At 39.1% G+C, this 17610-nt stretch overlaps 1 protein-coding gene across 1 annotated transcript in view; it reads right to left on the bottom strand.

Moving 5' to 3' along the window:
* Positions 1–13441, bottom strand: part of LOC128644515 (thioredoxin-related transmembrane protein 1-like) — a gene marked incomplete at both ends in the record, with an annotated part of 30827 nt that extends 17386 nt beyond the window's left edge. Inside the window, 2 exons of the mRNA XM_053697098.1 lie at positions 12338–12383; positions 13326–13441. Coding sequence (XP_053553073.1) covers positions 12338–12383; positions 13326–13441 — 162 coding nt within the window. The remainder of the gene's footprint in view (positions 1–12337; positions 12384–13325) is intronic.
* Positions 13442–17610: the final 4169 nt, after the last annotated feature.

The following is a 17610-nucleotide window of genomic DNA, read 5'->3' on the forward strand; positions in this document are numbered from 1 at the left end:
ATCGCCAAAATCTCTCTCGGGAGTAAACGTAGGCGTTCCACTCTTTTCTGGAAATGGAAAACAAGACGTGACTACACCCAGTCACATGGTGCCTCATGCAGGACAGCCCCCGCTAAGAAAAGCACGCCAGCTTAATAAATCTGTGCAGCTCTATAACCTGTATGTTCCGTATCAGCCTAAGAGCCTCTTCTAACACATACGCAGTCAAAAACTTAAATTATGCTTACCTGATCATTTTCTTTTCTTCAGATGGGGAGAGTCCACAGCTGCATTCATTACTTTTGGGAATTCAGAACCTGGCCCCCAGGAGGAGGCAAAGATACCCCAGTCAAAAGCTTAAATACCTCCCCCACTTCCCTCTTCCCCCAGTCATTCTACCAAGGGAACAAGTAACAGTAGGAGAAATATCAGGGTGAAAAAGGTGCCAGAAGAACAAAAAACTAATAATTACAACTGCCTCATACAAAAATGCGGACGGGGAGCTGTGGGCTCTCCTCGTCTGAAGAAAAGAAAATGATCAGGTAAGCATAATTTAAGTTTTTCTTCATAAACAGGGAGAGTCCACAGCTGCATTCATTACTTTTGGGAAAACGATACCCAAGCTATAGAGGACACTAAATGCAAAACGGGCGAGTACAAAAGGTGGCCCATTCTGAGGGCACTGAAGCCTGAAAACACCCAAACTCCCGACAAGAAAACTGCTTCACTAGAGGCCGAAGGGACAAAAAGAAACAGCAAAAGGAACTGCCCAAAAGTAAGAACCAGCAAGACCTTTGCTAGAGACCGCTCAGGTTATTAGACTTGACCGGACCAAAAAGCCCCTGAGAAAACAAAGTCCCGCAGGCACTCAGCCCTCAAAACAAACTCACCCCCTAACCAAAGTAAGGGGAACAACCACATTCCCCGAGAAGGGAAGAAAAAGGACTCAGAGAAGAGACTAGGGCGAAAGAACCCCAAAAAGGTAACTCCAAAAGCGTAAACCAGAATGAACAAGTCAAAACCAATGAAAAAACCAAGGGCAAAGGGACAAATCCCTATCTGCATAGATACCAAGGATTAATTAATGCCCTGAGACTGAAAGGGAGAAGGAAAACCCCTCCCCTATGCAGAGTGCCAACTCGCACCCAGGAAAGAACAACCAAAGACAAAACTGTCCCCGGAAGCTGCTGAAACAGTATCAGAATATCTGAAAATACTCCTCCAAAGCCACAGGCGTCCTGCAGCAATGGAGTAGTTAGCGACCCAAGTCCCCAACCCTAGTCATTAAATGGCACAGGACCATCCTCAAAGAAGGAGCACTCCAAAAAGGACCGGAAAGAAGAGACCAGAACCCGAAAAAATAGTATAGAAACTACCTGCCGAGAAGGATCTACCGCAAAGCCTCCTCTTAAGGAAGGCTCACAATATCAAACTATGATACGCGGCCAAAGATCAAAAGATCAGACAGATCCCTGACCTTTGCTCAGGGCAACAGACCTAGCACCAAAAGTGACTGATAATGCCCAAAAGGACAAAAGGAAATAAAATTCCCCAATCAACAAGAATTCCAGGAAGGAAAAAGGAGGTAACCAGCCCCCCAAAAAGCTTGGGTCCAGGACCCAGACGCAGCCCCCTTCCTGAAGACTAAGGGTACTCCCAAATAGAGACCCTCCACTGAAAAGCACAGAGATGGCATGTCACAACAAATTCATCCCTTCACTCTGACATCCTGCACGCAAGGCAGGGGGGACAACCCCAATGAACAGAAGAAAAAAGTACCTCCCATCATCAGGCGAATACTTTGGATAAAGATGCATTAGGCAAGGGTATTTGCAGGACCAGCATAATGAAATTACAGCCACAGCTGTATTTAAACTCTTGACCTTCTGGTTCCAAGGAAGCATAGACCACAACTAAGCCATGGTGGAACACCATCCAAATCCACCCCAAAGGAGGGAAAACAAAACCAGCACAGCACCCCTGCGCACCAGCACACAGGCATGGAGCGTAAAACTGTAGGCAGACTCAACAGGTCAAATACTGAATGACAGAAACATCCGGCCACTACAGCCGGTCCAGTAGAAGACTAATTCTCTAAGAAGAGAAAAATATGCGCCGGTAGGAACCGAAGATGTTCCGGAACCGGGAACGGGGCCGTCCAAAACCACCCTAAGGGATCTGGAACAGAACACCAAAAAAGTAGAGTCAAAGACAAGGACCAGGACAAATAAACCCGGACACCCAGAGCTCTGAGCCGGCTTACAAAACGTACTACCCCCTGAGGAACCCCCGGGTTACCCCTCCGTAGCAGACTTCGCACCCCAGGCAATGCATCAAAGTTATATCCAAGGCACCTTGGACACTGAACCCTCACGTAAGAGACCAAGACACAGAGTGCTTAAGACACCCACAACAGGAAACAACTCCCAAATTAAAAAGAGTGCTAGGCAACGATGAGAGTCACACAGCCACTCTGGTTGACCCTAAGCCACTAGGGACAAAAGCACTAAGTCAAAAGACTAAGGGAACGTCAAGAGAACAGAGCTCAACTCCAGATATTCTGGTTTGAAAATAACGATTTAGGCAAGGCTATTTGTAACCCATCAGTGAAAGGGTACTCGCTGTAAGGAACACCTAGTCTGATGCTCCTTCTTAAAAGAAGAGACAAGAACCAGCCTATTGAGTAGGACGGAAGGCCTCCTCTCCATATGTAGCCCTGCATGGGCAGAGCCTCAAAAATGTATTGAAGCTCAAGGAAGTCATCCGAGTAAGAGACTCACCATCCAACCAGGCAGCCAGTTACACCGGCACCACATGTATGATATAAGCCGTAGAACAGAGATTAGCGTCCGGCCAGGACCAGCCTGCTACATAGGGCGTTCAAAACTGACCCAGGCCACAGAAAAATCAAGATCCCATAGGATCGACAAAACTAATGGGAAAATAAATTCTCAACACAGATGTCCTAGAAAAGGACCCCCCTAAAAGTAGCATGGGAATCCACAGGAACACTGGCAAGCTGACTAGGGGAATGCAATCCTAAGGCGCACCAGAAATTGGACATCCAGCGCCAGCAGCTGGGTATGAACCAACAACCCTTGAGGCGCAAGCCACACAGTTATCACTAGATGACACGGCTACTCTTGTGGCAAAGAGTAAAAAAGACTCAGAAAACCTGGCTAACCATGACCAGGTCAGGTAGATGGAGTAAGGACATAGCCCAAGTTCCCACAATCGTGGAACAACCAGACCAGCCCTGAGATCCAAGATTCCAAAAATACCTAAAACAAGGTCAGGAAAGAGGCCAAGCGAAGCTTCAGCAACCGGAAGTCTCAGGGAGAAAAACAGGTCCGGGTACCTAATAGTTCAGGCAAACCTTACCCTAGAACTAAACACCCCAACTGGCCAAAAAGCTAGACACAAGGGATATGGATGCATATCCAGAGAATCCGGATTGTGAGAAGAACTCGAAAGCCCTGACCAAAGGAAGGAACCACCCCTATCTAAAGTCCAACGCTCCAAGGAGCAAGGCTAGAAGTCGTATGAAGATACTTCTCAAAGCATCAGGACAGCCAAGGGATACCTCGAGGTAAAAAAATCCTACTAGCAGGACTAGTCTCCCTATCACCTCCGCACAAGCAGAGGACACAAGGAAGAGAAAGGCACTAAGCCTACCCAGCTCCGGAAAACCCTGAGCTAAACAAAGTCCCCACAGGGAACAACCATCACCCGGAAACACAGATCCCTAAAAGGAGATCCAACTCACCCGGACAATGGAAGAAGACTCTTAGAACTCAGACAGACAGTACACGTCAAAGAGTAAGAGAGCTGCATCTAGAAACACTATAAACAGCTTACGCATACACCTGCAAGGTGTGAAGAGCTGCAACTGGTTTCTAACTGCAAACCTTCCTCATGCTAAACAGCTATCCTGTACAAGCTGTTGGATCAAGTTAAAAAGGACAAATCCAGAGGCCTAAAAATGAAGGCCAAACCGCTCAACTGGGGTAAGGGGCGTTAAGCCCTCCAACCCTCCACCACATGGGGGAGGCTCTAGGTTCTGATGAAATCAGAAGTCAGATAGAGTGACGCAGCGGGAAACTCCCCTGCCCGGCCATCTATGACTGAAGGCTATAAGGACTGAAACAATCCTTCCCGCCTCACGTACCCACAGGTCCTCTCGAATGCTTAGTTGAACATGAAAAACAATGATAACCTGAGGACTCGGCGCTTCTACCGAACCAGACGAGAAGAACAGCACCACGTGTCTGAACAGCCGCAAGACCGAACGAACCCGACAGGACCAGCCTGCACCTAGGGTCCTAACCGGAAAGCTGCATAAATTCTCCCTCATAGGGAAAAAACAAACAAACAGAAAACAGACATTTATAACATAGGACTAACATGTCCAAAACAACTTTTGATGATGTAATAAAGAGCATCAATCCCAGAAGGTTCCCGAAGGAAACAAAAAACAAATAAGATATCCCATCGGATATAAATAAAATATAAGGCAACCCGGAGGTTAACGCCCAAAAAAAAAGATGCAGGCCCAGCCAAACGGAGCCCTATCTTTCAAAAACTGGGAAAGATCTCAAACAAATGACAATCAGGAGATTACCTCATCCCCACATGTCTAATGAGGTGCACCATTCGAATTAGCAGACTGAAAATCCCCATATCTGGTAGCGATAGGGTCATTCAATAACTGAAAAACATGTCTGAGCAATACGCGAAGGCGCGCAATCCTGTAATGAAAACACAACACTCAGGGAAAGTTACACCTGCGAGGAACTGTAGAGCTCCTCCCCATGGCAAAAGGCCCGGGACAATAGGGCAAGAGCACATTCTCAAATAAACGTCTGGACTCTGCAGACGAACAATCGCCAACATTATGTGGAAGCAAAAACTTGCTGCAACCTCCGGTGGGAACACGCCACCCTGCATGGAGGAATCAGAAACTGGGTTACCCTAATGTGTAGAAGTATGAATTGGTAGGGAACTCGCCTCTCTGAGGACAGGACCCCCAGAGGCGGATGCATCAGCAGTCCCTTGATTCCCCGAGCCCGAGGAACAAGGCGCTCTGAAATGGCATACGGAACAAAACTGGTCGACATGTGTCACGGGACACAGAATCTGAAATCAAAATAGTCATCCTCCATAACTGAATCTGAAACGAGCAGTGTCTCAGCATCAGAATCCTTTCATAACTGCATAGAGGAAATATCTTTATGGACTAAAGTATGAAAACAAAAACGGCACCCGACACCCACAATGGCTGGGGCACTCACCACCTCCTATGACCAGACCCCTGCGGACTAGAATATCTCCTCCGCCACACGGTCAGGAATGCGGAAATGGGGAACGGAACGGAACCACGCTCGAACACAAGGTGAACCGAACAATCCAAAAAAAGAGTGCCCAACCAAAAGGCTACATCACTTCCAAAGGCCTCAAAGTTCCAACCACAAGCCTATAAACATCACACATAAACAGGTTGAATCACATTAACATGATTATAAACCCCCCTGTTCAATAACCCCTCTCAGGAGATATTAACCCTTGATTCCAAGATACTAACAGAGACTCACGGAGACCCTTATGTCATATAGTTAGACCCGCAAAGGTGTGGTAACCTCTCAGGAAAACATTCACATTGCAGTACATGGACGATAAAGTAAAATGAAACGATCTTACCGGAATCTACGCTGTGGAACAGGAACACGGCCTTTCAAGTGTGACGAATATTGGCATCGCCTCAGTCATGGACTTCAGAGAAAAAAGCAGGCAGCGGAGCGAATTTAGACAACGCTGATTGCTTGAGGAGCTGTTAATGAGTCGGGATGGTTTCACAGAAAGACTCTCCCTGCATCTCCGGACTCATCCAAGCCCTCACTGAGAGACTGACAGGACTACTTAAAACTCCTGTCCCATGCCGAAGAGTACTACCCTCCATAAGAGACAAAAAACAAAAATTAAAAAATTCTGACACGTCTCTGCCAACCTCCTGGGACGAAAGGCAAAGAATGACTGGGGGATGAGGGGAGTGGGAGGAGTATTTAAGCCTTTGGCTGGGGTGTCTTTGCCTCCTCCTGGTGGCCAGGTTCTTATTTCCTAAAAGTAATGAATGCAGCTGTGGACTCTTTCCATTTATAAAGAAAAAGCAAAATATGTAACCAAAACTCATTTGATTTGTAGGTAACTTAATTTGCTTTCTGGCTTCTCTAGGGCACTAGATACAAGCACAATTTTCACACAAAAGCAATGTCCCATTAAATATGCTGATTACCTAACCCTACCTTATACTACACTTGTTTAGGCGTTCACTGGCATTTGGCCTCTGATTGGCCATTGCAAAACCAGGTCAGCATACCCAAGAGGTTGTTTCAAGGGGACTGTCTCAGGGATACTCTCAAATGAAAAAAAGGCCTATTTTACAAAAAAAAAAACAGACATATTTGAAGGGAAGCACTTGAAAGTGATGCAGCATAGCTGTAAAAAGATGATTAGAAAATATCACCTTAACATCTCAATGTAAAAAAGGAAGATACTTTACCTCAGAATGTCCTCAGTAGTGACATCCCATTGTAAAGGGACTTTAAGCAGCTAATCAGGATGATAGTCCCAGGACCTACAAGGGAGCTTGCATCTGGCATGTGCAGGCAGTGTCATGTTATTTGCATCCTCAGTTTAAGTTAGTTTACTATGAAATCTTGCGAGAGAAATTTCATGAAATCACAGTAAAGCAAAATGGGACATTAGCACTGATGAAGCCGATTGGCTTTTTTTTGCCCAATATGCTGTAGCTACTGTCAGCTGCATAATTGTTCAAACAGCACTTACTATTGTGAGATGAAGTAATAGGTAAAATATCTTCCTTTTTTTTTTTTTCAAATGATTTACTTTCGAATGATTTAGCACATGGGTATTATGTCCCTTTAAAGGGATATAAACCCCACAAAAAATTCCTTTCATGATTCAGATAGCACACACAATTCTAAACAACATTCCATTTCAGTTTTATTATATAATTTGCATCATTGTCTTGGTATCCTTTATTGCAGGAGAAGTATTGCACTACTGGGAGATAGCTGAAAGCCTATGACAAGAGCAGGGCCAGTGCTAGGATTTTTGGCCACACAGGCGAGGATACATTTTGACCCCCCCCCCCCCCCCCGATTACATAGCATCCCATTGCAAGTTAAAGGGATATGAAACACAATTTTTTATATTATTATTTTAAACAGCTTTCTAATTAACTCCTATGATCAATTTTCTTCTTTCTCTTGATATCCTATTTGAAAAGCAGGAATGTAAGCTTAGGAGCCAATCCATTTTTGGTGCAGCACCTGGGTAGCACTTGCCGATTGGTGGCTAAATTCAAACCAAACAGTGGTAGTGCTGCATAGCAAATCAAACAGTGGTTGCCACTGCTCCTATTGCACCCGAACATAATATGTATCAGAACGAGAGCCGGCCCTGAAGTCAGAGCATACAGTGGGGGTCGGGAGTTGTTGGAGACAGTACCTGCCGGCCCTGGACAAGAGGCATATATGTGCAGTCACCAATCAGCAGCTTCTGATTCTACCAAGGTATGCTTTTCAACAAAGGATACAAAGAGAATGAAACAAATTAGATAGAAATACATTGGAAAGGTTGCATGCTCTATCTGAAACATGAAAGAAAAAAAATGGGTTTCATGTTCCTTTAACCCATTCACCCCAGTGCTGAGCCGCTTTTGAGCATTTTTGGCTACCTACATTTAAACCCTATTGTAAGTTAAATTTCAGTTTAAGTGACCCACACAAACTATATATTGTTTATTTCAGCAGATTTACAATGTTCCATTATTATATATATAATGTATGGCATGCAAGATAGCTGCGACAAAAAAAGTAAAAAAAAAAGATATTTTTTTGCATAGATTTTAGTTAAAGGGACACTGAACCCAAATTTTTTCTTTATTGATTCAGATAGAGCATGCAATTTTAAAACAACTTTCTAATTTACTCCTATTATCAATTTTTCTTCATTCTCTTGCTTTCTTTATTTAAAAAAGAAGGCATCTAAGCTATTTTTTTGGTTCAGATCCATGGAAAGCACTTGTTTATTGGTAGATGAATTTACCCACCAATCAACAAGAACAACACAGTGTGTTCACCAAAAATGGGCTGGCATCTAAACTTACATTCTTGCATTTCAAATAAAGATACCAAGAGAATGAAAATAAATTAGAAAGGTTCTTAAAGGGATACTAAACCCAATTTTTTTATTTCATGATTCAGATAGAGCATGAGATTTTAAGCACCTTTCTAATTTACTCCTATTATCAATTTTTCTTTGTTCTCATGCTATCTTGATTTGAAAAAGCAGTACTGTAAGCTTTAGAGCCAGACCATTTTTTGTTCAGCACATGGGTAGCACTTGCTGATTTGTGGCTAAATGTAGCAAACCAATCAGCAGCTCTACCAAGGTGCTGAACTAAAAAATGGGCCCGGCTCCTAACCTTTTATTACTGCTTTTTCAAATCAAGATAACATGAGAACAAAGAAAAATTGATAATAGGAGTAAATTAGAAAGTTGCTTAAAATTGCATGCTCTATCTGAATCATGAAAGAAAAAAATGAGGGGTTAGTATCCCTTTAAAATTGCATGCTCTATCTGAATCACGATAGAAAAAAATGTGGGTTCAGTGTCCCTTTAATAATATTGAAAATAGCCTTGTGATCACTGCCATTACTGTGATTACCTTACTAAATTTTCATCAAGGGTAGCCACAAGTGAAATAGGGACCCATACAGGCTTATCTTAGATTAGAGAGGTAAAAACACTTTTTTTCTTTTACCACAGTGATCATATTTATATAAAAAAAAAAATTTTTAAGAAAGAGACTTGTCTACTAGAAAATAAACTTTATTATTAGGGGTCTCTAGACAAACCAGATGTATATATAATGGCAAATCCAAGTACTTTTTTTTTTTAAAGGGACACTGTACTCAAAAATTTTCTTTCGTGATTCACATAGAGCATGCATTTTTAAGCAACTTTCTAATTTACTCCTATTATCTTGATAGTTTAAAGAGACAGTTTGATCTCCCAAGTAACAATCTGTTTCCATACCTACAAGTCTGTCATTACATCAAATCTAAGGATTGGGATGGTGGCGGGCCGGTCGCATGGCTTGAAATAAGACCCAGTATCATCATCGCTAGAGTTAAGGCCCCTTCAATATCTATATTGTATAGTATTATGCTGGCCAAGCAGAGTAATACATGGATAGAAATTCTCCAGGATAAATGGAGTTTAGTGACTCCAGGGACAGATCAAGAGACAATTAGGGTTAGCTGTAAAATAGTTAATAAATGTAGGATACCAATGAGCTGCAAAGAGAGCCATATGAAACTAATTAACAACTTTTATTGTAAACCTCTAAAATTGTCTAAAATGTCTACTAGTCAAACTTTTTCTTGTCCACAATGTCTTTTTATTAATGCAGACATTTTACATATGTTTTTTGAGTGCCCTAAGGTTGGACAATTTCGGAAGAAGGTTGCTTATTGGTTTAACAATATCTATAAACTAAAGATCTGCTTAGACGCAGACTGTATTTTTTTCCTTAATTATGCCAGTCAGGATGTATTATTACACAATTTTTTTTTAAATATAATTATATTGTTGGTCAGACAATTGATAGTGAAAAACTGGAAAGCTAATAAAATGCCTGATTTTTCAGTGTTCATTAAGGAAATCCAGATGCATATATTGTATGAGTCTTTTCATCTTAGAGAAGCACAAGAAAAGGAAGTAAGGGAATTCTTATTAGGATGGCTCCCGATAATTAAGACATATGCGGAAAGCATTCAAAAGTCTATATTATATCCATTTTTTAGTTCAGAGTGTTTCTGTGATTTGGCGATACTAGGTGAATTTCCAGTAGAATGGATTAGGAATTATAGAGACATGTAACATGTTACCGTTAAGAAGCGAGGCGGACAGAATTTTGTCCCTAGATTAGTATAGTGGGAGCGTGAGGGGGGAGCGGAGCTCGCGAGAGAGAAGGATATGTTCTCGTGTTTTTGGTTTTGTTTTTGTTTTTTTTCTTCTCTTTTCTCCCATTTTCTTATTTTTTTGCTTTTCCTTTGTCTGTTTTTGTTGGTTTTTATATTCTTTGTGTTAAGATAAAAAGTGCTTCAGTGTAAAAGTAGAAAAATTTGAAAGATTCGCTTTTTTTACTCAGTATCCAGTATATGGTTATAATGTATTGAAGAGACCAGGTTTTTTTGTTGTTGTTATTTTTAGCTTTAGTATACTATTTAGATAAGTTCTTTTATATTTAAGTATATATACTATGGAGGTTTATAACATATGTAGTAGACCCTAATTTGCCGTATTTTGCCAAATTGAAAGGGATGGTATGCGAAACCTTAAAATGCCTGGTATGTTTTTTTTTGTTTGTTTTTTTTTCTTTTTCTTGTTCTCTCCATGGTTGTACAATATTCAACACCCTGCGAGGTGGTATTACTTTTGTAATATGTTTTAATTTGATACTGTGCGTTTTTCTTTTACACTGTTGGCACGTATAAATAAATAATAAAAAAATAAAAAAAATTACTCCTATTATCAAATTTTCTTCATTCTCTTGGTATGTTTATTTGAAAAGCAAGAATGTAAGTTTAGATGCCGGCCCATTTTTGGTGAACAACCTGGGTTGTCCTTGCTGATTGGTCAGCATCAATAAACAAGTGTTGTCCATGGTCCTGAAGCAAACATTTGCTGGCTCCTTAGCCGAGATGCCTTCTTTTTCAAATAAAGATAGCAAGAGAACAAATTAAAATTGATAATAGAAGTAAATTAGAAAATTGCTTAAAATTGTATGCTCTATCTGAAAGAAAAAATTTGGGTTCAGTGTCCCTTTAAGAAAAAAATTATCTCCTTGATATTACTGCTCCAACACCAAAACAATTTTAAAGAGCAGACAACTTTCTTTAAAATGAGGGGTCTTGGAGGTTTGTAGCTGCTAAGAGAGATGAGATCAAGGGGTTTGAAAAACCTCGCCCATCCAGCTCACTTGCAGCTACTTGTTCAGTCCCTTTGTGATGTCACCACGTGCGTAAGTGGTGAGGTCACCGGCACCCCCCAAAAAGCCTAGAAGTGCCGCCCACTAGGCCACCAACAATCCCCAGTCTGTGGTGTGGGGGATTGCCGAAAACAGCGATTTAACAGCGATCCCCCTTCATGTCGAAAAAGGCTTGTAATGCGCCTGTAGGCTGCGATGTGCATGACGAATATAGCTCGCCATGCGCATCAAAGGGGTTAAGTACTTTTAAAAAAAGACATGTTTTGTGCAGCACTACATAGAACATGTCAAACTCAAAATCACCATGAAAGCATCTTTCAAAAGATCCTACGCAAAACGTTTAATTACACATAATTTTAAAAGAATGCACTTACATACGCTGCTGACCAAGCAACATGCTACCTAGATATACTATTCAACAAAGGATACCTAAATAATGAAGCACAATAGATAATAGAAGTAAATTGGAAACTTGTTTAAAATTGTAGGCTCTATCTGAATTATTAAAGAAAAAAAAATGTGGGTTCCCTGTCCCTTTAAACAAGCAAAACCTATTTTTGTAATAACTAATTAAGTTTTGAAGAAAGAGTAAGAAAAATAAAGAAAAGAAAAACAGGATACAACCTCTTAAACAGTTGTTTAAAACATTAAAAAGGACATGAAAGTCAAAATTAAACTTTAATGGTTCAGATAGTGTGTGCAATGTTTGTATTTTGAGCACATAGTAACAGCAAGTTGTACTTTTTAACAAAGGATATCAAGAGTAAATTTGCTAACAAAAGTAATTTATTTTAATCACATGCTCTGTCTGAAGCATGACCATTTAATTTTGACTTTAATGTTCCTTTAAAGGGACACTAAAACCAAATTTTTTCTTTTGTGATTCAGATAGAGCATGCAATTTTAAGCAACTTTCTAATTTACTCCTATTATCAAATTTTCTTCCTTCTCTTGGCATCTTTATTTGAAATGCAAGAATGCAAGTTTATATGCCGGCCCATTTTTGGTGAATAACCTGGGTTATTCTTGCTGATTGGTGGATACATTCATCCACCAATAAAAAAGTGCTGTCCAGAGTCTGAAACAAAAAAGAAGCTTAGATGCCTTCTTTTTCAAGTAAAGATAGCAAGTGAACGAAGAAAAATTGATAATAGGAGTAAATTAGAAAGTTGCTTAAAATTGCATGCTCTATCTGAATCACAAAAGAAAAAAATTGGGTTCAGTGTCCCTTTAAGGTTTTCACAAATTCTGCTGACAGTAATATTTTTCATCATTACTTACTGATATATGGTGGGTAGTGCAGTAATGACAAATCGTCCGCTCAAACCTGTAAAACAAGATCCGAGTTAAGGAGGATATGAACAAAGTGAATAACAGCATTCTAATTCTCAGTATTACCAAATAAAATAAAACTACTACTACTACAATTAAAATAATTATTAAAAATAACTATTTAATCGCTTTAGCGTAAGCCCTTGTGTGTAGAGCCTTTGATACAGTTTTATCAGTGATGTTTTTATAAAACATTGCCATGAAAAATAACAGTAAAATGTAGCTAATGTATAAGTACAAGTAACTGTCACCAACTGTGGCATACAAGGAGTTAACTTCCAATAGTAACTATGGGTTTGTGTCTGCACATAGCAGAAGAGGTTGCAGTTTGACGAGTAACGAAGAGAGGCTCTGTAGTATAAATATAATAAGATTTACGTACATATTCGCCCCTGTCCGCCCCTGCTCGCCTCTAGCGGGAAGCAAATCCACTGGTGGAATTCAACATTGCACACAAGCACTATTTTGCCTCGCATGCAATCTGGCCCCTTGCCCGCACACAGCCAATCACGCGCAGGCAGGAGCTGTCAATTTACCCAGCCTGATGACCGCTGCTTGATAAACTGTGTCTGCAGTTTCTCTGATTTTTTCTTTAATAGACGTCATTTTAAACAGTTTTCCAATCTACTTCTGTTATCTAGTTTATTTTTTTCTCCTCATATCCTTTGTTGAAAAGGATACCTAGGTAAACATAGAAGCTGTTGATTGGTGGCTGCACATATATGCCTCATTTTATTGGCTCACCTGATGTGTTCAGTCAGTAGTGCAATGCTGCTTGTTCAACAAAGGATATAATAGAAGTAAAATGGAAAGTTGTTTAAATTTCTTTCAGTATCTGAATGAAAATTTTTGAGTTTCATGTCCCTTTAATATATAGCTGGCTCTGTCTATTAGGGAATTTCTGTGGGGGGGGGCATTTTCCTTTTCAATATTCTACCTGGCTGTGCTGTAACATCCACTTCTGCAATGTTCACATCCAGATCTTCTCCCCATTCTGCAAATTCCTTCCACTCAGGCTGCATTTTCTGGCATGCAGGACACCAAGGGGCATAACTAGGGAGGAAGAGAAGATTGTTACACTACATACTTTAGTTAAACAATGTTATGGCGTGAGGCATCTCATATTGCAAAGTACAAAAGTATATGCCTAATATAAAAGGCAAAATAAACTCAGCAAATGTATATTACATATATGGAAGAGACCTAAAAATATTAAATATATTTGTTGCATGAAGAGAGTTAAAAGGCACAATATACTTAGGCAAGCAACTGAAAGAAAACTTACATTCAAAGATGTTGATTTATTCTACTGTCTCTTGTTTACATAGCTTTATTATAACCAATATTCACTATTGAAATTTTCACTAAAGGTGGAGGTTTCAACAGGCAAAGGTTTCTAAACAATTGAATAGACTCAAATAGGTAAAATGGATGACTGAACATGTTTGCAGTACAATAAGCCTTTAAAGTGAATGTAAAGTTTGACAAATGTGTGCCCGGTTTTTAAAAATCCTATTAAAAACAGGGGCACTTTCATTCCTCAAACTTTGGGGATTTAAGTGACTTTGAACATGGCATAGTTGTTGATGTCAGATGGGCTGGTCTAAGTATTTAAAAACCTGCTGATCTACTAAGATTTTCACGCACAACCATTTCTAGGGTTTACAGAGAATGGTCCGAAAAAGAGAAAATATCCAGTGAGCAGCAGTTCTGTGGATTAAAATGCCTTGTTGAGGTCAGAGGAGAATGGGCAGACTGGTTCGAGATGATAAAAAGGCAACAGTAAATCAAATAACCACTCGTTACAACCAAGGTATGCAGAATACCATAGTAACAAGATAGTACGTAAAGTAGTACTAATGGCAAGTACCTATAGGTGCCAAATATTTTTGTAATCAACAAGCACCTGTTAAGGGGGCAATATAGCACTAAAGAGACTCATAGAAAAAGGAGTTACAAAGTCTAACAAAAAAAAAATAAAAAAAAAAATGGTAGCCTCAGTTTCCTGTTCTTAGCTGACAGGAGTGGCACCCGATGTGGTCTCCTGCTGCTGTAGCCCATCTGCTTCAAGGTTCAACGTGTTGTGCGTTCAGAAATGGTATTCTGTTTAGAAAAATGAGTTACAAAGTCTGTAACAAAAAAAGAGTGCTTTACCCCTACAATTATATAGGAAAAATTCACACTGAATAATACAGAAACAATTTTTAACCATTCATACTTTATTTTATTGGTTTAACTATTCAATCAATCATACACGTTTAAAAACACTTAAACTCTCTAGCTATCAATATATAGCATAGGTGTGTGATACCTCTGAGAATAATGTATCTAGATGTGAAACATTGTACCCTCATCTGAGGAAGCTTGAGCTAAACACGTGTCAGGGGTCTGGCTTCAGAGAGTTGATACTTTAATTTTTTAACTGCTTATTCTCTATGATAATTCTTGATTGCCAATAGCTTGTAAATGTGTGTTATATTGTGAGATTAGACATTATGCTATGATAGTGAAACAAGTCAGTTAAGCGTTAATCTAGCCCCCCACTATAGAAGGGGCTTGAGCAGACAGAATCTATTACACTGAACAGCTGTGCTAAAGTTAACTGTGCAAGCAAGGACTTTATCATTACAGATAGAGTATTAGCTAGATAGCTTTAATCTCACAATCTGACATCCCACATATTAACAGCTTCTCTTGTTACAGCATTATTTCTTTATTAATATTCGGCTACAAAAAATAGTGTTTGTATCTAATTGCTTGATATTATACAAACCAAGTACAATGTTTCACATCTAGATACATGATTTTTAGAGGTATTATTCACACACCTATGCTATATATTGATAGCTAGAGAGTTTAAGTGTTTTTAAACGTGTATGATTGAATAGTTAAACCAATAAAGATAAAAGTATGAATGGTTAAAAATCGTTCCTCTATTATTCAGTGAGAATTTTTCCTATATAATTGTAGGGGTAAAGCACTCTTTTTTTGTTACAGACTTTGTAACTCATTTTTCTAAACAGAATACCATCTCTGAACGCACAACACGTTGAACCTTGAAGCAGATGGGCTACAGCAGCAGGAGACCACATCGGGTGCCACTCCTGTCAGCTAAGAACAGGAAACTAAGGCTACCATTAGCACAGACTCACCAAAATTGGACAATAGAAGATTGGAAAAACGTAACCTGGTCTGATGAGTCTCAATTTCAGTTACGACATTCAGATGGTAGGGTCAGAATTTGGCGTAAACAACATGAAAGCATGGATCCATCCTGACTTGTATCAATGGTTCAGGCTAGTGGTGGTGGTGTAATGGTGTGGGGGATATTTTCTTGGCACACTTTGGGCCCCTTAGTACCAATTGTGCATCGTTTAAACGCCGCTGCTTATCTGAGTATTGTTGCTGACCATGTCCATCCCTTTATGACTACAGTGTACCTATCTTCTGATTGCTACTTCCAGCAGGATAATGCACCATGTCACAAAGCTCAAATCATCTCAAACTGGTTTCTTGAACATGACAATGAGTTCACTGTACTCCAATGGCCTCCACAGTCACCAGATCTCAATACAATAGAGCACCTTTGGGATGTGGTGGAACGGGAAATTTGCATCATGGATGTGCAGCTGACAAATCTGCAGCAACAACGTCATGTCATTATGGACCAAAATGTCTGAGGAACGTTTCCAACACCTTGTTGAATCTATGCTACGAATTAAGGGTGTGTGTGTGTGTGTGTGTGTGTGTATATGTATATATATATATATATATATATATATATATATATATATATATATATATATATATATATATATGTGTATATATATATATATATATATATATATATATACATACATACACACACACACACATATATATACACAGACACACACACATATACACAAACAAAAACACATTATATATGTACACACACACACACGTGTGTATGTATATATATATATATATATATATATATATATATATATATATATATATATATATATATATATATATACATACACACACACACACATATACACACACATATATATATATACACACACACACACATATATACATACACAAACAAACACGCATTATATATGTATACACACATACATATACATGCACACACATTAAAAGGGACACTCAATCAAAATTACACTTTCATTATTCAGATAGAGCATGCCATTTTAAACAATTTTCCAATTTACTTCCATTAACTAAATGTGCAATCTTTTTATATTTAAACTTTTTGAGTCACCAGCTCCTACTCAGCATGTGCAAGAATAAGTGTGTATGCATTTGTAAATGGCTGATGGCTGTCACATGGTACATGTATGCATTTGTAAATGGCTGATGGCTGTCACATGGTACAGGTGGAAAAAGACAACTTTTAAAATTGTCAGGAAAAAATCTACTACTCATTTGAAGTTCAGACTAAGTGCTATTGCATTGTCGATTATGCAAATCTACTGTATTGACTGGTCCTTTAAAGGATTAAATATACCATTTTATGCAAGGCAAATAATTCACCTTTTTATATCATATAAAGAACATCAGACGTAGACATAACAAACGGACAGTGCATACAATCAACTGATAAGGTTAATTTCTGCTCCCACTTCTACAATTGCTTTTTCCATTTCTTCCTGTGTGAACATTTTTCAAAATGTAATCACAGCCAGCAGTTATGTTACTCTGTAAGGTCAAACAGCCAAAACCAGCTTTTTTTTTAGACTTAAAAAAAAAAATAACTTCTTGTTTAGGAGCTTAGTGCCAAGAAAGATAAAATGTGAATAATAGGCGACAATCTTTTCACAAGATGATTAGGTGCGCCATTCCATGGTCACACCCTTCTGCATAATCATGTATAGGAAGTGTTGGGATTTACATTAAAAAAAACAACAACAATATTTTGATTTAATTTTGTAATAAGTAAATGACTTGACGTGACTATGTACAAATAAAGTCAAAACACAAATATCTTTTACAGCCTTGAAATCTGCTGGTTTATTTTAAAAATCATTTTATTGAAAAAGAAAAACACCTCTGTTTTAGCTGAAGAATACAGCCGTTGCTTGCTGTATTATAAAAGTAGCATAATACTCAAAATTCAAATTCGCATGAATGCCTTTCAGTTGTGAAAAGGAGCATTGATGCAGTAACGTATTAGCACAAAAGCTTCTATTAAAAGGGATATGAAACCCAAAATGTTT

This window comes from Bombina bombina, unplaced genomic scaffold (assembly GCF_027579735.1).
Source record: "Bombina bombina isolate aBomBom1 unplaced genomic scaffold, aBomBom1.pri scaffold_1980, whole genome shotgun sequence".
Taxonomy (NCBI): Eukaryota; Metazoa; Chordata; class Amphibia; order Anura; family Bombinatoridae; genus Bombina; species Bombina bombina.